Raw genomic sequence first — 20,487 nt, 5'->3', positions numbered from 1 at the left:
CCAACTTTGAAAAAACAAGTGACAAGTGTTTACGCGACATCACAGCTGACCGGCGCTGGACAATGACCCCCGGGCCCCGTCCTGGTGTGGCGCCCCCCGGAGGTGTCACGGGCGCGGGCCGGGGTGCTCCGCCTGTGATGACAGAGTGCCAGGCTGCGCTCCCGCCAGGACCTAATTTCCCCCGGTGAAAATGGATAGCACGTCCACGCCGTAGCTTAGTTTAAAATGCAAAATGTGGACATTATCTGGCACGGAGATTCAGCGGCATCCATCACGCTATGCTAATGCGGGCCCAGTGGTTAAGATATTCTAATGTAAGCCACCCTGGAGATGTAGAGGAATTAACACAAACAGAAGCGGGGCGGCGGGAACACAGAGGGGTCAGCAGATAGGACGGAGGAGCAGAGACGGGAGACAGGCACGCTGCCACACACATTCACACGCCCACACATACACACAGCCTTATGCCCAGACTGCACGAGCTCCAACTTAAGCCACAACTTTAAAATGTTACTGCTTGGGCAACTGATTTCCTCAAAAGTTTACCTAAGCATCATCTCAGTATTTAGCTTCTAGTGTGGCTTCGTTTAGTTGATTCTCCAGTGGCGTTTCAGCTTTTGTTATCTGGGGTTTGGACCCTAGATTCACTGCTCTTAAAGAAAGAGATAAAGTAGACAAAGATTAATTGCCAATAAACTAGTCAGGCTCTTGTTCCTATAGGTGCTGTACACATGAACTCTGTCTAAAATTAACATCTTAAACTCGATTTCCATGCTTATGTAAATTGCACTACTTCTTCACAGTAAGAGCAGAAAGTCTTTGAACTTTTACAAGCGCTGCTACAGTAGTATCTGCAGTCGTTGGTCTCCCGCCTCTCTCTCCCCTGTGTGTCTGAGATCCCGGCAGAGCCACTGTCCTGAGCTGAGCCCCGCCGCGCTCCCCTGCTCATCCCGCCGGCGCTGTGAGGGAAGGCATTATTATCATTATATTAATGTGACATTAATTGCTTTTACTTTTTCACTCCATTAAGTGTGCTCTATCTCTTTGGGAGCCTGGCCAGATGGTTTATCACTTCCCGTGCTGTTGGTAGCACCATTAACGGGCTAAGACACCGGGCTATAAAATAATTGCACCGCAGAGTTGGAAATGTTCATCGGGCTAATTGAAAAGTAATTGCGGAGGTATAGTGCAACTGTCACGCCATAAAAGGCTGCCACACGAGAGGAGGAGGGCCCACCAGTAAAAGGCTTTTGTTTGCTCTTGTACAGCGCTGGTCACAGCAGCGGCAGAGCGGGCTTTATGCAAAATGTTAACAGGGCCAATGATCCGTTAAAACACGATTCTTTCATACAGATTCATGTAATAAACATATCACACACAGGCTCCTTCACAGCAGTGATTTATATGGCACAGCGGATTACCTCGCTTAAATATGGTAAAGTTTCTGCTTTTTCTCTCCAGGGTCAGGCTTCTAATAACCTGTACTCCAAAGACACTGATTAGGAAATTATTGTATCAGGTGCCCTTCCGAATGCAAACCTGGGAGCTCAAATACCAGTGCGTTACCCTTTGTGGCTAGTGTAATGGATGACACAAAGAAAAATGATTTGAAGATGGCAAAACGGCCAAAAGTTATCAGAGAAAAACCCCATCTGCAATACTACTGTGTGATGCTTTGTGGTGTCACTCCTCTCCCTTTCACAGTTTTATAATCTAGGGTTGCCAGGTGAACATGCACCATGCTACTGTTTCATATCATATAACTGACCATTTTGTAAACCAATAGCTATACACAAATACCTCCAAAATTACAAATGAATTATTAAAACCAAGTTAAGCAATTAAAACTCCTCTGACTTTTCTCATGCGCAACCAATGGCGATAAATTATTTGCTACAACTCGGCTTGCCCACATATCTTGTTGCCATATAAATCTGAGTTACAATTTCAATAACCTCAGCGCCTCTGTTAATGAGCTATGATTTACTTCTAATGAACTTTGGATATCACGTTTCGGAACCATTGTGGGCTCTGAAATCGTTAAACTATTAATGTAACATTATAAAATGCCATTAAGTTGGCAATTAATCAGCGTGAAAAATAAAAGGGAGGTTTTACTGCTGCGTTCATATAGATCTGTGCTTTATATCTTGGCGGTGTTGTGTGCATCAGTGAAGTTGCCGGAGCCATTTTGAGCGCGTGGCTTTGATGGATCTGTGTGTATGCGCGTATTGACGTGGGGGCTGTTGTTTGAGGTGACGCTGCGGGCTAACGGGAAGGCCGCTGGGCATTCATCTAAGCCGTCATTACTGAAACAAAGCAGCCTCCCTGTGCTTATCAGCTCCTCATCGACTCCTCCTGCAGCCCCTGTCGGCCGGCCAATCCCGCGTATCGACGCCCATCGACTGGGACCTGAGACACAACGGGACAGTGAACTTGTGCACGTCGGGGTCAGGCCGCGGGACAGGGGGATGTGTCTGTCCAAGACCCCCACAACCGGACCAATCAATGAGGTGCAAACGAGGCCTCAAACTGAACCGAATGCGAACCGTGGCAGTAGATGGAAAGTAACTATACGCAGCACTTCGTAACATTTCACGAAAAGCCATATAGTGACACCATATGTCATTTTGAATAGTGGTTTGCTGAAGTAATATTCACTATTGTAGTAGGGTTATCTAAGCAGTGTCACACAGCACTTTCATTTCTACTCCAGATTTGAAGTTCTTTTTCCACCTCTGTATTGCGGTTATGACATTCCAAAATGGCTGACCGATCACCTCACGTCCCCTCCCTGTCCCTCCTTACTATTGCTTTTTTTTCCCTTTTTTTTTCCTTCTCTTTTTCCAAGGTCAATATCCAGAACAATTAGGCTTGGGGAGGAGGTCTACGACGTGAAGCATGGTCGCCCCATCTCCAAATGCCCCCTCAAGGGCTCCGGGGGGCAGCGACGCCGTGTCAGAACCCAGTGAAAAGTGTACCCATTCGCTCTTTATGTCTCCATTTGCCGCTCTCATTAGGGCCATCGATGAGCACTTTGATGGACCCCGCACGACCACACATCACCCGGTCAGGTCAGTCCTTCTATCCCCACATGGACTTTTTCAATCAGAAAAAATAGCGTTGAAACCAGCGCGGACGAGGGAAACGTAAAAGAATGGTATCTGCAGCGTGTTTTTTTGCGGTCATACTAATGCCATATTGATTGGCCTCGGCGGTCGCCTCTGTGGCACCGGGACAATGGGCTGCAGATCCAGACCAGTGGGCTCCAGCCTCACGTGTGTCTCCCACCTGTTCAGCTGCATGGATGAGGAGAGCCGCATTTAAGTGGCCTTTCTTGTGTTGTACTTTTAGATCATTCAAGAGGAGGATGGGGTGGAAAAAAATGGACAGGAGATGAAATCAAAATCAAAATGTAAGGCTAAGTTTTCTTAAAAAAGACTGGAGCATGGCGATCACACACAAGGGCTTGCAAATACACTCGATTAGGGCATTTATGAATTGAATCTCCACTGCCAGGCACAGAATGGTCAATCCTTCAAACGATTACTGCTAAAGTATGTTAGTACAGTGACATAGCAGCCACTGTGTATTTGACACTGGGCATTTTGTAATGTGATACTAATATTTTACCCAATCACAGATCACAGATATTTTATTTATTGTTGAAACATATCTAATAAATGAGCGGCTCAGCTCTACTTGACTGTAGCTTTACTGGGAGCAGGACGTCTCCAGCTCGTCTCTATGGAGATGTTGACAAAAATGCAGCCAAATGTAAGATTTAAATAAGTTTGGTCCTTATCCAAATCCATTCTTTGTTTACACACTGCAAAAATAGCATTTTCTGCGTCTAGCTGCTCAGTTGGAACATGTTTTGTCTTGGCCAGAGAATCCAAAATTTCTTTAAAGTGATTGTCTGTAAGTGAGTGAGGAGAGATAGAGTGAAATTTGTGAAAAGTCAAATTCCTCCCCTCTTTAACCAGAAAGCCCTTCTTAGTTTGCAAAATGATCAGAACGGGAACAGTATTTTCCATAGTAAATGATCAAGCTCCTCCCCCTCCCCTCCTCATTGGACCTGACAGGCTGGTTCGCGGGAGAAGCTTGTCTGTTTGGTCAACGCGGCAGGATACTAGACTCTGATTAGTTGCTGAGATCCGGGAAGGAGGGACTTTACATAATATATTTTTTATTTTAAATGCAAGACCAGGTGCTCAGTTTTTGCACATTTGATAAACATTTAGACTTCCAAACTATCACTTTAAGTAAAATTTTGGAGCCACCTCAAATAACAAATATTTATTGATATTATGTTTAAACATTTAGGGTGTTTTTTTCCATAGGACTGAGCACAGTTTGTCAATGAGGGAGGCCTTACATGGTTTTATTGAGACGATCAATAATTACATTCTTTGAGACATCCTAAAGTTGCGCTGCTTTACATATATCAGTTGATTCCTTTGCAAAAACGTCAAATCGTATTGCGTTCTTTAGATACTTTCCACCCGACAGGCTTTGTTCAGCTTGAGAAAAACAGTTGCAGCGCAGCCATCGGGGAGGAAGACAAGTGTGAAAATACCGAGGTGAAGCCAGTACAAATGTTGCGCGCTGGAGAACTAGTCCCTGGTGAGACACACTCCAAATCAAAAAAACAATTTCACTCAGGTTTGTTTTACGCTCACAGAGAAAGTGGGTTGAAGACTTGCTCGGAAACATGTCGCCCGGTGATGTCACGGTAAATGCCACATTTATGAGATTGTTCATTTGTTTTTGCCTGCGCAGCTGTCCCGTCTTGTTAGCGCGGACCACACACCGGCACAATGAGAAAACATCAAGTCCGACGCAGCAGCTGATGTTCTCAACAAAGACCTCCGCGGATCCCATTTCTGATCCAAGTGAGTGATTTGCATAGAAAAGTTCATAAGCACGGGACATAAGGATACGCTCGTAAAAGGGACTCGTAAAACATATAACTATGACAGAATATTAAAAGTGGCTGTAAATCCAAGGCAGGCGGCAGAATGACCCTCCGCCGCGCGTCTCCTATCCTTCCTTCCTTCCTTCCTTGCTTCCTTGTCCCCTTGCTTCCCTAGGTGGCACTCACTGTACACATAGAATAAACCACCCCGCGTCCGCCCCCCTCACAGACACGCTTGTCTCTCACACTCTCATCGCGGCGGATACTTAAGATTTAAGATAACGACTCCACGACTTTCCCGTCGACGTCGACATTGAATCTTTTTTAAGAGGCCTCCTGCTACCAAGATCCGGGGCGGGCCTGTCAGGGAGCTGGCAGTGAAAGAGTTGAATGTCTGGAGCGCTCTCCCACCCGCAACGTCAGGAAGAAATTGTTCGTAACATCAGGCCCCCCCCTCGCACTTGTCTCATCTCATTTATTTCAGCCAAGGTCTATGGATATAAATAAAAGGAAATGTTACTGGAGCATTTAAACCCGGCGCCAGCCTTGGGACCAGTAATGTAACCACATATCATCAAAAGTGCTGAATCTCCCTTTGTCACCACACATGACACGCAATCCCTCCAAAACATATTCACATCACATACAAATAAATAATCACCGGGAATGGGAGTGGGCACCTGAACGCCTCACGGTAATGCTAGATGTCCGTGAGATTTACAGTATCGGTGCGTCTTTCAAACCTGGTATGAAAAAAAAAAGAAAGGAGAAAAGTTCAGTAGAATTAAAATCATGAAATGAAATATGTCCAAATGATAATAATTTATAACAGTCATTGAGCGTAAATGTATAATACAATCTATTCTAATACTTTTTTTTTTTTCACAATCGGCTACAAAAAAGCACTTAAAACAGCTACAATTTGCATTTGTCTATATTTTTTAATTAAATCTCCTAAGATTATGATTATCCAATGCAATCAATATTATTAATTTGTACATTTCTTCCATTCCCATTCATCATTCTGACATGTGTCCAGTTAACACACATAGGCCTATAGAAGGCAAGCTCACTCCCAACACTTCACTGCATTCTTGTTTTCTTCTAAGAGCCTTCCTACATGTTCTACAACCATCAAATTTATAAATAAGACCATATTTAACATAATATATAAAAATATGTAGTTTTATCTGTTTTGTAATATGAATAATTTTACCAATCAATGTATTTGTATATGTTTTATTGTTGTAGATGATTTTAGAAAGACTTTCTCCACCACTTTTTTGCATTCGAGTCGTATTTCCAGCATTGATTTCATATTTCAGCCTGACTTCCTCTGATGCTGCTGCGTGCAGTTCAACAGGTGGTCCATAGATGGAGCTCTTCTCATTAGAATATACATTAGTTGACGTTACCAGCGCTGTCCTGAGTGAACTGTCCTTCATTCTTCAGCAGAATTTCAGCAGCATCCCCCCCCTCCCCCCTCTCTCGGCTGCAACAGCTATGGAAACACACACGCACACACTCTCATCCTGAGAGGAATATTTAGATCCCAGCGCATTTGAACTCACCACTTGTGATCCTCCGCCTTACTTAACACACGGCCGACCCCCCTGTGAACGGGTGTCAAACCACAAACCGGCAGATCCCTGGAGCGGTGTGACTTAATTGAGCTATCCAGGGAAATCTAATTACAATAATGCACTGAGGATTGTGTAATGCTCCCCTGTGAGGCTGCTTTAACACCTTGCGCCGTGAGCGGGGCAGGCGGGGGCGGGCGCGGGGACGCAGCTGACGGGCTCAGGTTGTGGTCAGGAAACAACAGTAAAATATTTCATAGAGGGTGTTTTAATCACGATTCACGGGCCAGTAAAGGTATGGGACGGGGGAAGACGGGACAATAGGAGGGGAAGGAGATCGCAGTGTGGAATACAGGCCGAAAGTCAAATACAAAATTCCATCAAAGTTCATTCAATGCCTCATAAGGATGAACTGTTAAATGCACCTTTCTGTTTTGTTTTATATTGATTCTTGCTAATATTGTTAATGTTTAACTGTTTTCTCCACATTTTATCTATTAGTTTTAACACAGGCCAAAACTATTCTTCAAATTGGATTACTTGTGTGTCACAAAAAGTACTACACTACACTCATTCTAACAGGGCTGCACGATGTGTTGCCAAATTACTGTTAATGCAATGTCGATATCACACAAAATCACAAGGTTTTACATCAGACTGAGATTTACACTTTTTTTCCTGACGTGTGGTATCTTAAATATGTGCAAAAGCTCAGTTTAAGTAAGAATATTTCAAATTTAGTTGTTTAGTTGTTTTGGTACAATTTCAATATGTTTATTGCAATAATGAAGGCATATACTGAATATCTCACATCTTCATATCGTGCAACCCCACATTCTACATTTGGTGCATGTAATGTGTAGAGTATCGAACAAAACTCCTCTTTGGCAAGTCAATATAATGCTAGGACCAGTTTTGAGCCTGCAAAAATGGAACAGGGTTATCCAGGAAATGCCTTTCAAAAATGAATCAATCAGTAGAGTTTTTTTTTACAACACTCCAAAGTGTTTTGTAATATAGTGAAAATGTAAACAAAAAATATAACTCAGTGGTAGTTTATAAAGAATGTATAACTTTGAAAACAAAAAATAATACAACAAATTCACTAAATCCCTGCTTCATTGCATGCGCTCATCATTTTCTTGCTCCATCTGAGAAAGTCCCCTAAGGCCATTGACTAATCCAAATCTGTGCTCAAATGTTGCTATCATTCACACGTACCTCTGGACAGATGTCGATTTAAACTTCGAAAGTACTCAAATGCAGCACTGAGTTTTTATTTTTTAATCGTTTCCCCCTCCCGCCTAAAGTTGCAATTACGCAGAAGCGGAGGCTGAACAAATGAGAGTAATGCTAGAACAAAGCCACACTCCATTTGCTCATGTGAAATTGCGGCGTACATCTGGCCAATGATCGCGCACATCTCACTGTAGAGAGTTATTGAGCAAATCATAGGCGTTCAAATGTGGCCATATGCGGTGGATGTATGTCGACAAATGCCAAGACACACACACGCGCCCGCGGAAGGGGGGGGGGGGCATCCATCCTGCCTACATTGACAAAGTTAATTCTTTTGAAAGTGGCCGAAAATGCCTGCCAATACGCGGGCTTTAAACACGCAAAAAAACAATAGCCGGAGTTAAACTGGCCGGTATCGATGCATGTCAAGCCATCGACTGACCGAGGCCACCTTTGTGCGAGCTGTACCTGAATGCGCTGTGACAATGGAGGGGGAAAACAAGGCGCTGTACAAATAAGTGATTTGATTGGGCCCAGATAAAACGCATGACGGGAGGACTCGGATGCGGATGTGATTTGTGTATAGTTTCTTATGGAGTCAATATATGTGGGGTCTGTTTGTGATTGAGTGCAAGGTCAAAGGGACACGAGTGAGCCGGGCGAGGGGGGCAGGGATGGGGGTGCACCGGGAGGGGAGGCTGCCCAAGGCCATAGCCGCGCACACACACAGACGGACACCATATTGAAATTAGCAAATGGACTGCGCCGTGTCACTCGCTGGCCCATTTGCGTCCTCCCCCCCCCTCCTCCCGCTCCTCTTGTGGGGTGATATACACGCGCCTCACCGGGGTACATTGGGAAGAGGACGTCCTAAAACCAAACGGGTCGACTCTTATTTATTTACAACATGTTTTGCGCTCGTCCCATAACACTGTAAATTACCGGCATGGTCAAGGCTCCTTTCTCAGGCAGAGGAGAGAAGAGGACATAAAGCACGCAATCTATACCATATTTAATACAGGAATCACACATGATCTGCCCATTTCCATAGATCACCTTTTACGAGTCATATTTTAAATACAAAATCCACTTTATGAATATAAATATGTGAGTTACGATGGCTCATATGTTTAAAATGATGTGCAATATGTCTATAGGCTCCAGACAGTGTCTGGCCAGTATTTATGACGTTTCCACCGTAAAAGGATAAGGGATGGCTCGTTTCCATAATGCTGCTTGATCATGATCTATTCTTCCAGAAGCTTCAGACATGTTTGCAGACCAAGTTGATTTTCCTAATTGGTGCTATGTAATCATGTGCGGCAGATCAACGCTCATATGAAAGTGTAGTCTCAGATAATAGTTTGGGCATATTTCAAGTCAGAAGCATTTCAACTAAACCTGGTTTGTTTTATTGATGCTTTTACAATAGATAAGAACAAGGGGTGTAGTTATTTTTCCAACAGTCCCAGAGCATGGACATATGTCTGTGAAGACTGATTCAGGGAAAGGGAAGTTTAGAAAAGAAGCCACTTGCACCTGTTTTCAAAGTTTAAGGAACAAACGCGTAAACAAAGCATTGTTTCTGGTATTTGGTAGATGACAACATATCCCGCATGATATTCTGCATGACTGACCATTAAAGCAGGACTGTCCTAAAGAACGATTGTTATTGATTTAGCGGTTTATATTCCTACAACTGTTCTACTCAAATGCAATAATAACAAGCTTGGTTTTCATTTCATTTGTATATGTCCACACACTGATTCACGGTTCTGTAATGTTACAGTAAACCTGGGCTCACTGTATTTGTGTGAGTGGCGAGAGAATTCCATCAGACATGACCCTCCTGGGACCAGAGCTGGTCTCTAGCTGCAGAAGGCCGGGCCTCCTCCATTATAGCAAACAAGTACATTTGCTTTAAGGCCAGTGGAGATTTCTAACCTTTGCTTGACATGCCGAAAAGGTCAAGCCCATCTGTGGCCTCCCCCATGGATTTAAGCCTGACCATTCCCCCCCCCCCTCTGTGGACACCGGGAAATCCCCGGATTCACCAGTGCAATACCAGGACCATGTCTGTGGCAAATGGCACATGGACATTTCTACCACAATCTTATCTCAGAGACTGGCCTCCTGCTCAGATCCTTCTGCTCCTAGGCTAATGTCAAAGCTAAAAATGATGGATGGAATTTTACACCCTGTGGTCTTTTTTTCTAAATTGTGTTGTTTAGAAATCAAAAACCAAAGTGGCCAGTTGTATATTTCTAAACACTAAACTGCCCTTTCATTCTTGCCAAGACTCCTAATAGTCCAGACTGCCATTGTATCCCTTGTTACATCACTGCCATCGTGTTAAGCACCTGTAAACGGAGCCCACCGGCGGCCACTGAGTTTTTCTCCCTTTGATAGACGTACCCGTGCTTATCTGCGCTCTTTATCTGTCTTCATTATTTCCCAAGCACTGGTTAAATTGGAAAAGCCCATAAGAGTGCGTGAATACATGGCAGGGGCAATAAAACAGTGGCAGAAAGACCCCCGCCGCAGAACACTCCTCCTCAGGAAGAGGGAGATACATTGGCCAGATAGTTGGAAATATTTCCGCTCCCCCACAGCTTCATATCAGTGAGTGGCGCAGATAAAGATACAGTTGGGCAAATAAATCTTCAATAAGGGAACAAAAGGTGTTGGAAGCAGTTATCTGTGTGTGTGTGCGTGTGCGTGTGCGTGTGCGTGTTTGTGTGTGGGGTGCACTTTATAACCGATGGCTCTCTTGTTGTTGCAGAGTAAGCGGACACAAGTGCAGTGATTTCAGCTAAGAGCCTTTCGGGGTCAGCCTGGTGTCACGACAAGAGCACCAGCGCATCAAGAGGGACTTCACTGTTTGTAGGAGACTTGGTAGGTTTCTTAATCAAACCGTGTAGTATAAATCCGCCGTTCACAAACCGGGGTCCCTGGTAGGTGGGAAAGAGAACATCAATTTAAGACGGGACACAGCAGGAAAAACGTTGATTTCTCACACAGTGAATGTTGAGATTTTTTGCTAGTTTTCTCCCTTAACAAGTAAAAAAAAAAAACTCTGCGCTGCTTATTTCATAATGTTTTTGGAGATCTATTCACTCAGAAGCTTCAGACTTCATGACACTGTAATCCAAATCATTTCCTTTCCTGGAGACAGTCGTGGCTAAAGACGGGAGAAATTTAAATGTTCTCAAAGTGAGATTTTCTTTACACTCTTGCAACAACATCTACACTTTGATAGCTCTTCAGACTTCAAACTGTCCAGGCTTCATAATAATTATTTTGGAGGATTTTTTTTTATATTTCATTCCTAGTCTGATTTATTGAGCTTTAAACTATAAAAAATAAGCGAAAATTTGAATTTTTACAGATTATATGCTGATTCAAAGCTTCTGAAAACTCTTCGTAAATGATGTATCAAACCGAAATTTTAAACATGGCTCAATCCATTATTGTGATTATGATTTTGGCTATGTTTGTACATGAAATACCGTATTTTTAAATGAAAACATGACAGAAAACATGCATCACATTTTATTGAACTCGAGCAAAATTTTCAAATTGACATCTCCAAATGTATTGTTTATTTCCCAATGCACATGCAGTGTCTCGCCTTAAATATTTTAGGTATTTATTTGAAATTTAAAATCATTTGAACAAAAACGTCCTCATGGACTTAATGTGGGAGTATATGCATACCTGTAGCACAGAGCAATTCCCTCTTGCAAATATCTCATGTACAAAGCAATTCTCTAAACCTGCCCTATAGATTGAGAACAACGAGTATAATATCTCCACTTCCCTTTTATGATTGTGTAATAGTAGAATACTGTTACCGGATGAATTTGGTCAAACTGGGACAAAGGTCTTAAGAGATGGCCATTAGGATTTTTAGGAAGGCGGCTCAGCTTTGGATTAAGTGATGAGGAGAGCAAGGGGGTAACCTGATAAATGCACTTAAAACAGCGAAGATGGACAATGAGCGGGCGAAATCTCAGACGTGCTGGTGTGCATGTGCCGGCGAGGCATTTTGACCGGCTATCGATCCGCTCAAGGCGGTCCTGGGGCAGGGTAGAGGTGTGCAGTGGGGGCTCAGAGGGAAGAAAGTACAGGAGAGGAATGGAAAAGCAAGATGTTTGTCTAAGCGGCTCCAAGAATGTATTTGTGGGACAAGACTGTTTGGTACCTGAAACAGATTTGTGACGTAACGCATCCGTCTGGGGTGCTGACAGAAAACGCCCAGCCCTTGTTATTGAATAGTAATAGGCTTGTCGGCCACTGCCTCCAATTTCACAAATGGAGCAATAAATACTCACAGCAGAATGAGTGCAACAGTAAGAATGGCTGTAAAGGCGGTGAGCGCGCCTCTGAAACAAGAGAGAATTTGACGACGCGAAGTGATGAAAAGTGCGCGCGTGTGGAGTGCGGGGCGCGAGCCGGTCGGTCGCTCCTGGTTTCTGTGCCACCAGCTCCTCTGGGCATCTGCGTGCTCTGTTTTCAACCTAAGTGTAATCTGAGGCGCCGGGTTGATACAAAGTGTGTGCAGCAGCTCCGTTCAAAGCCAATCACTCACCCTGACGTGTAATCCTTTCCCTCGCCATCATCAACGCTGCTTTGGGAATAATGAAACACACTTAAGCAATTCACAGCAGTCGTACAGCTGCGAGCGGGCCCGCATCTTGATGAGATGTCTCGTAACTCTAATGAAAGGTGTTTTGACCTGTCAATGGGCGTAAATGATTGCCCCGCTACTGTATCTATGGGGAATGTATGGACAGCCATATCTGGTCCAAGCGGCTGATTTGCATGAGAAACGAGGAGAGCGTTGCCGTTGAAAATACAACACCTGGCAGCGGCGCAAGACGTCTTCTTCTTCATCTTCTTCTTCATCCTCTTTAGCAATTGAATCAAAATTGCAATTTGAATGTTTGCAATTACCCAATTGCAGTAGTTATTTAGGCTGTACAACATCCTTTGAAAATAATAAAATATTCTGTCTCCATGGGTTTTATTATGGATAAAGCCAGCTAACTCTGTTGTTTAGATGTCTACTAACTTCTGTAATACATGGGTTTCTTCTATATTTTAGCAGTTCATATTCAAGCCTCTTTCAAATGTCAGTGCTCCTGGACATGTTTAAAAAGTGCAAAGTGAAATGAATATTTATTCTAAAACATAAATGGTCAATCTAATCGCAGTTGCAATACGAGCCCTAGTCTTTTGACTCTTTTGTACCGTGTCTCGTGTTTCCATTGTTGCCTTGTAGGGGATTATTAGTATTAATTGGTAGCAAGACATTAAAGACATTTCTACAAAAAAGGGAAATTGGCTTTTATAATTATACAGAGAAGGGAATACTGGAAGTCCCTGGAATATCAGCTTCCTGAAATAATGGAGCAGCCCCCACTGCCCCCCGCCCCACACCTCCATCAGCGAGCGTGTCTGTCTGCCTGTTTCCTGTGACTGATCCATTTGCCACAGCTCCTGGCTCTGCTGCGGCTGAGGAGGGACGCCTGAATGGTCGGATGAGCCAGTGGGTGGTTGGGTGGCTAACAGCTGCATGTCTGCTCGCAGTCAGTGGGTGCTGCAGAGCAGAATGGGTAAATACAGCCGGCACAGGGCAGGGTTGGGGCAAAGAGGCGCACTTCAAGCGGAATGCCTAAGTAGTCGACACATTACCCTGTTGGTAAACACAGGAGCAAAAGTACTTACTCTGCACCACTTCCAGGGACATGTTAGTGTTTTCTTTTACACGCCTTCAGCACATATTTGACAAGCAATGACTTTAATATTTACAATGTTGTGTCCATGCATTGTATTGTATTGAGATACATTATTTTATGATATATATTTATCAAATTGTTCAAAGGACCTGAGTAAAATATGATTTCTTCACCATAGTAATTACCACCGTAAGTAAAGTGCAATAAAGGTAAAGCCTGAGCCCAATCAGTCCATTTTAACTGTATCCAAGATCTGCAAATGTCAGCATTTTAGAATACAAATGTTACAAATTATTAACATATAAGCACAACACAAAGCAGTGACGAGTTTCGGGAGTATTTAATTCATTGATCATTTACCTTTTTGAAAATCAAAATGTAAAAGTTACACAGATATTGATGATTGGACGACCAGTGATATCAATGTACACCATTGCCAAGTGATAGATATATCACACTATCAGTCAAATAGCACAGAAGCAGGAAAGCAGCTGCCTGCCCTGTCTGCAGTTTGTCACTGAGGGACCAGTTTAGACACTGGAGTTGAGGAAAATGACATACCCGCTTAGGAAGAGACGTGTGGGCCCGGGGGCACCACGACCATGTCATTATGAAGCATGCTTTACAAACAGATGTGTGAATGAGGGGAGATCAGTACCTACGTTACAAATCATTTGGCAGGAGCACTGATGAGGAAATGCTGTCCAAAACATAGATGGCTCAGGTATGTCACATGATCAGTCAGAGAAAGAGACTATGATAATGAGGTAGTAGTCAGCAGGGCGCTGCATACTTTCTATGATATTTCGGCAACCTACTGTTTTAATGGTGATATATGTACACACTTGTAATGTAAGACATGTTTTAGCCAACACAGTGCCACATTAAAAAAATACTGGCCACAAAAAAAATAATATAATGAATAGAAAGTATATTGGACAGGTGTTTCATAGTCTTCAATCCTATGTGACTGAGTTATTTTCAGAAAACAGCATGTTTGCCCTAAAGTGGCTCCGTGTGTGCCACACAACACTCACTGAATAAACATGATGACATTTGACTGCAGAGCTTGGTAACTGGGAAGGCCTAAATTAGGTTCGGGCGATGAGGTACAGGAGTTGTCAAACCAAAAACATGGCAGTACTGGAGCAGGCCTACAGGGGACAGAGTTATTGAGGGAGTATTGTTACAACGAAAGTCGCTTTGATCACAGTATCATCTTGTGGAGAGTTATCAACTGCATGAGATTCTTCAGTAGTAAGCACACCTTTCTCACATAAAGGAGAGTGAGGCTCTGCTGGAGTGACCCCGTGTTGTGGTCCTCCAGCTAAAACAGGATCCATGTCTCCCACCAGAGATCACACCTTGTACGACATGCGGCTGCGCTGTTTGAGCGTGCTGACACTTTGTTACTTGCATAGCTATTCACATGTGCACGCTTGGACATCCCAGGCTGTCCTCACAAGACGCCCGCTCCCTCCTCAGCCAGGAGGTGTTACTGCACTCTGCACAGTGTCGACACCAGGTCAAGAAGAAGTGATCATGTGCCCACTGTACTGTATGGGACAACAGCCTCCCACTGGGTTATAAATAAAGCGTGTGAGAAGTGCCACCACTTCAGGCCAGCACCTGCCGTTTACCTCCGTTTGGTTCAAGCTCTATAAATGCAGGCACGGCTATTAAAAGAGCGGAGGTGTCTAAAATGGTGAGAGCAGATGCTGCGCACCTTGCTGCGTGTGTGTGGGATGACTCGGACATGGGCTTTATGGGACCCAAAATAGAGGTTGACATATGGGCCTGTGATTGTTTGAACATGGAATCTCCTGGACTTGAGCCACTCACCATAAATCCTTTGATACCGCCAGCCACTGATCATCTTTCACCTAGCTCCAATCGGGCCTAAGCGCGCCAGGGGCAATTTCCATGGGCTCAAACAAAGACTAAATTTGGCTTGAGCGGGGGACATGAGCAGCACTGATGCAGAGCAGTAAATGAGGCCCGGCACTCGAGTGAAGCGTAGCTCAGAGATGTACAGACAAAGCAGTGTTCAGAAGCACATGGAGCACTGGAGGTTATGCCGGCTTTGCCACAGCTCCTTTTATTGCCGAGTTTCCACAGAGTAAGACGACTGACTATAGCGGCCTAGGCTTGTATGGTTAATGATGAGATCACATGGTGCACTGCTCTGAGAGGTATATCCAATGACATTTAAACTGATAAGAGTTCACATTAACAATTCATTTTTTCCAAGAGAACAAAAGATGATAAAGACCAACTTCACCAGATTTTACACTGTACACCCAGTCTTCCAATAATAAATATGTACATGTCCTGATCAAGTTCAGGAGAAAACACTGTGGCCAGGTGCCTCTGCCTTCAGCAGACTTTTAAGGATTGTTCAGTTTTCTTAAAAACAAAGCCTTTTGTCTTGTTTCTCAAGAACTGGCAACGACTTACTCTGAAGAGCCGGAGAGTAGAGGCTCCATTTGTACGACATAACCACTGACAATTAACAAAAAACAAAAATTATTACTGTACATAGTATTTCTTATATATTTTAAATTAATCTTCATCATTCATTTTTATATTATACTAATAACCCAGTTTGCATTTGTTCTTTTTTCAGTAGTGTCCTCAGAGCATTAGTCCATTTCTTGTCCAGCACAGTCACTGGTTTTCTCTGGGCGACGTTGACCCTGGTCTTATTCTGATGTCACTCGTCTCGGCCAATCAGACCTTAGCCTCCAGCATCTCCAGAAACAGTTTGTGCATGGGCACCTTGCCCTGCACCTTGATGCTGTAAAAGTGCTGCACTGCCTTGGTGGCGGTCTGTCGGAGCAGGGGCAGGGTCATGAGCAGTTTGCCCGCCCGCCGAGGGTCCTCCTGATGCTGGCTGCTCTCGTAGTCCTGCAGAGCTTCGTGCAGTGCGTCCTGCAGTTTCTGCACTGCCTCCATGTCCTCTATGTGCATGGAATCTGCAGGGCGAGAGACAGGGCCTTAGCAATCTCACATGACAAGAAAGAATCTGTGAGAACATTGTAGTTTGCACTTTGAGGCACTGGTAATATAACAGGAGTGATGGTAAATGGATTTTCTAAAACAAAATTAAATCTGATGATTGATCTTCACTGCTGTGTCAGTGCAGGAAACACATTATCAGTGTAACTCACTGCGCCACGATGAAGAATAGATCATAAACAAGAAAGAACCACTTGTGCTTTATTTATTTACTTCTCTATTCTCACTGGAGCGGGCAGGATGTTCACATGGCCCCTGACCAAGACGACTGAAAATCAATGATATCCTCCGCTAACAAAGGCATGAATAGCACCCAATCTCTGCGGAGTGAGTACACATTAAACACTGCACTGTTTCAAAGGACACAAACAATGTGAAACGGCTTCCATTAGAGAATTGGACCACATAAAAAAGCCCAGGCTGAATGCACCAAAGTCTCTTCAATTAATTTCCCTCACAAACCTCAACGGTACGTCCGACTGATAAAAATTTTGAAAAAGCAATCAGTTTTCTGCTGCAGCTGCCATCTAAGACTGATCCGACACAGACGAGCACATAGATATAGGTTTACTGCGTATCTCCTATTATACTATTAATAAACTTCCTCTTTGTATTCCTAAACCTCGCCGAGTACTTCGCTGACAACATTAAAAATGGGTCTTCTCAGATTTTGTTAGCCCAGTTCTGTCCCGGTTGGTGTTAGAGATCTCATCAGAGCAGCTACAGTTTCAGTTTGGAACGCTCCTCTCTGGTGTTCCTCTCTCCTCTAACGTTTCGGTGCTTTTTCCCCCCCTCCCTTCAGCCCCAACTGTGCCCAGCCTCCACACCCCGCTCGCTCCGGGACCCACTGTTTAACCGCCGTCTGGCACTCAGGAGACCACGTGTCATTGGCCGGCTCACTGGTCTCACCTTGCCCGCGCATATTTTACCGCACGGGACAATAAAAAGCAAAACAGATTTCAGACTTCGCCCCAAATTCATTGACTGGAACAACTGTATTCCCAAGACCTTGAGACATTTCTCACCCCGACGGTTTTTCGAATCCGCAGCGGCGGAATGAAGTAGGTCATTTTGGAAAGTGGACGAGGGAGGAGGGAGAGGAGGTGGATGAGAGAACAAAAGACAAAAATGTAATGCGCTGTGACATAATTTTGCCACAGCGCTGAAAATAACAAAGTAACAAGGGGCTTTTTCAGCAATGTCTCTATTGCCAGTGCATGAACATAAATGGTATGCTTAAACTGATTTGAATGCAAAGTGTTGCTGTGTTATGGCCTGAAGTGGATAAAGGAAAAATAAAAAGAGAGATAGAGTCATCAGGACAGATGGAGGGAAAGAGGACAGGAGAAGACGGGTAAAGGAGGGGGCTGACACACAAAAAAAAAACAACTTTGAAGAAACAATTTCCTCGCAATCCATCAGTGAGGCCACGTCGATCGGATTGATAAACTGCTAATTACAAAATCAATCGCTATGAATTTTCACAGCTGTCAGACAGAGGGGCTCCCAGGAGAGTGATCTCCCACAGACCTTGTTCTAATGTGGCGGGCACCCTCCTCCCCGCCCCTGTCTGTTCGACCCCCAGTTCTCCTCTCCACCTCTGTACCAAAGCCGCGCGGGCTGAAAGCAAAGCCCCAGCATCAGCATTTTCATTTTTCAGGCCGGCACAGAACGCGGGAGAGCGGCCGGTGACCCAGGCGAGCATTGATCAGAGCGGGACAGCTCCTGCCTTCTCAAAAGAGGCCTGTCGATAGCAGCGTGCCATCTTCGTATTGGAATAAACGAGGCCTATCACTCCCTGATACTTATTCCATTGGACTTAACACATTTTATTGACAGCCCCTGCGCTCCAAATGAAATGCTAAATTTATCTCTCCTGGCTGCCGTGCCCTGCAGCTACTGTTATGGAGATAGAGAAAGAGCGCGGGAGAAATACCACAATATGGAAGATGTTCAATTAGAAAAGCTCAGTCCTCCTGCACTTCACCGACACTGCCCTTATCATCTCAATCTCAGGCTCCGAAGTAAAGGTTACACAGAAACTAAGAAAACTCACGAATGTCAGGCCTCAAACTGAAAAATCTGTGCATTTTACAGATACACTTATTAATACTATTTATTTATTTTTGTCTTTTATTTAGTCAAATATATTGGAAACTAACACACTAATAAATCCGCTGTTAAAATCACTGTAGCACTAATAAAAGGTTCCATTGACTGGATTAGATCGATAGGTAGTAAACAAAATAGGGGATGATTTGCCAGTGCCTGGTCTGTGCCTGCAGGAGTGCCCCACCTGAGTTGGCGAGTGCGATGGCTTTGAGCGTGACGAACTCCTCCTTCTCCACCTTGAGCTTCTTGCACTTGCGTACCAGCTGCAGGATGGACAGGTAGAGGTCGAGGAGGCCGGTGAGCCGCGAGTGCTCCTCGTCCATGATGTAGTCCTCCGCGTACACCAGCTCGTCCTCGTACGGCAGGGAGCGGAACACGATGCTGAGGATCAAGATCTCCATCCACGCGCTCTGCAGGAGGCTCATCTGATCGCCCAAGGACAAGGTGGAGAAACCTGGACACAAAGGCAGACACAGCATTAAGCACAGGATTTCTTTACATATCATCTGTATGCAGGTCTCCAGCATTACGAATAAATCAAACCTTCTTTCTTACCTAAAGTGCTAAAAGATAGTTATTAGTCATGTGTTGTTGCCTCAAAATGATGCTTTTGTGTTACACTCACTACAAAACAATCAAACTTTGTCACTCCCACACTGAGCATACACAACTTGTTCAGAAGATTCCCACGTTGGTAAACTTGCTCCCTGTAGCTGGGACACATGCCTTGGCCCATGCTAACCCGGGCTGTTAATTTTAAATGCGGGGTGCACTCTCCTCTTTGAAGCCGTTGTCACAGCTCTTGAGTGGGCTTTACTGTAAGAGCGGACAGTGCAAAGGTCCGGTGGACACAAAGCCGCACGGCTGCCCCCTGTATCATGTCACTGTTGTGTCACTGTGAGGGGGGATTAGCACCGGGACATATCCTCGTTGGTGGGGTCGAGGACGTGGCATGTACGGGGCGTGGGGATACTCGCAAATGTGTCAACAGCGCGTATGTGCACCTGAGCAGGGAGGCCTTCACGTGAAATAGAAAACAAACACGCCAAGTGTGGCAGCGAGTTTAAGTCCGACCGGAATAGCAGCTAACGCCGGGGTCGTAACTTTCCCACATCATCGGCTCAAAGCGGCTCTGTGCTAACTTCCCCTTGGAGGCCTCTTACCTATACTCAGAATAGGATATTAAATTAGAAGAACCAGTAGATTACCTATTCATAGTTTTCAGTGAAGTAACCATGGTGGCGCACTCACTGTATACAGAATCACACAGCAGTAATAAGGACATTCTGTTAGAATAAATATTGTGTGTGATGTGAATAGTGCTGTGCCTCCTGTGAGAGGCCCTGCAATGAAGTTTCATGAAAACTATGAATAGATGAGCAGTGAGAACTCAAACAAATTAAAAGGAAAAGCAAAATTGGAAGAGCAGAGGAGATAAGCATCCCCCCTTTATACCAGCCGTTAGCTGTCAATAAAGTGCACTCACTCACTCTCTCTCTCTCTCTCACATCCACACACACACACATCCACACACATACAGCACGGCATTCTGCTCGTCTCCGCCTTCCTGTCCCATGGTGCTCAGTGCCTTCAGGCGGCCCATTCTGACAGCATATTAGCTCCACGGCTCCACCCCTGATTAATATGATTGCTTTTTACAAGTTTGCCATTGTCACACCCAGCGGATGATTAACAGGCGATAGATTACAGTATTGACCAGGATGCTCACCAAAGTGACGCCCCTCGTTTTCTCTTAAATATAAATGATCTTACTGGGGCCTGATGTTTATCTCCTGCTGCCGGGATACCTGGAGCGCACACGTATAGGCCCGTTAGAGTAAGAGACATGAGGAGGAAGCGTGTGGGAGAGTGAAAACAG

The 20,487-nt window shown here is 44.5% G+C and overlaps 1 protein-coding gene across 7 annotated transcripts in view; it reads right to left on the bottom strand.

The window, feature by feature from the left end:
- Nucleotides 1-13,815: 13,815 nt before the first annotated feature.
- Nucleotides 13,816-20,487, bottom strand: part of esrrb (estrogen-related receptor beta) — a 32,529-nt gene continuing 25,857 nt past the window's right edge. For all 7 annotated transcript variants that reach the window (XM_079573071.1, XM_079573073.1, XM_079573074.1 and 4 more), the window contains 2 exons: nt 18,793-19,062; nt 13,816-16,453 (listed from right to left, as the gene is read on the bottom strand). In XM_079573071.1, the coding sequence (XP_079429197.1) occupies nt 16,209-16,453; nt 18,793-19,062 (515 nt within the window). In that variant the 3' untranslated portion in view covers nt 13,816-16,208. The remainder of the gene's footprint in view (nt 16,454-18,792; nt 19,063-20,487) is intronic.

The sequence above is a fragment of the Gobius niger genome (genome assembly GCF_951799975.1).
Source record: "Gobius niger genome assembly, chromosome: 16".
NCBI classification, from domain to species: domain Eukaryota; kingdom Metazoa; phylum Chordata; class Actinopteri; order Gobiiformes; family Gobiidae; genus Gobius; species Gobius niger.
The sequence above is the reverse complement of the archived record's forward strand: the minus strand, read 5'-3'. Positions and strand labels throughout refer to the sequence as shown.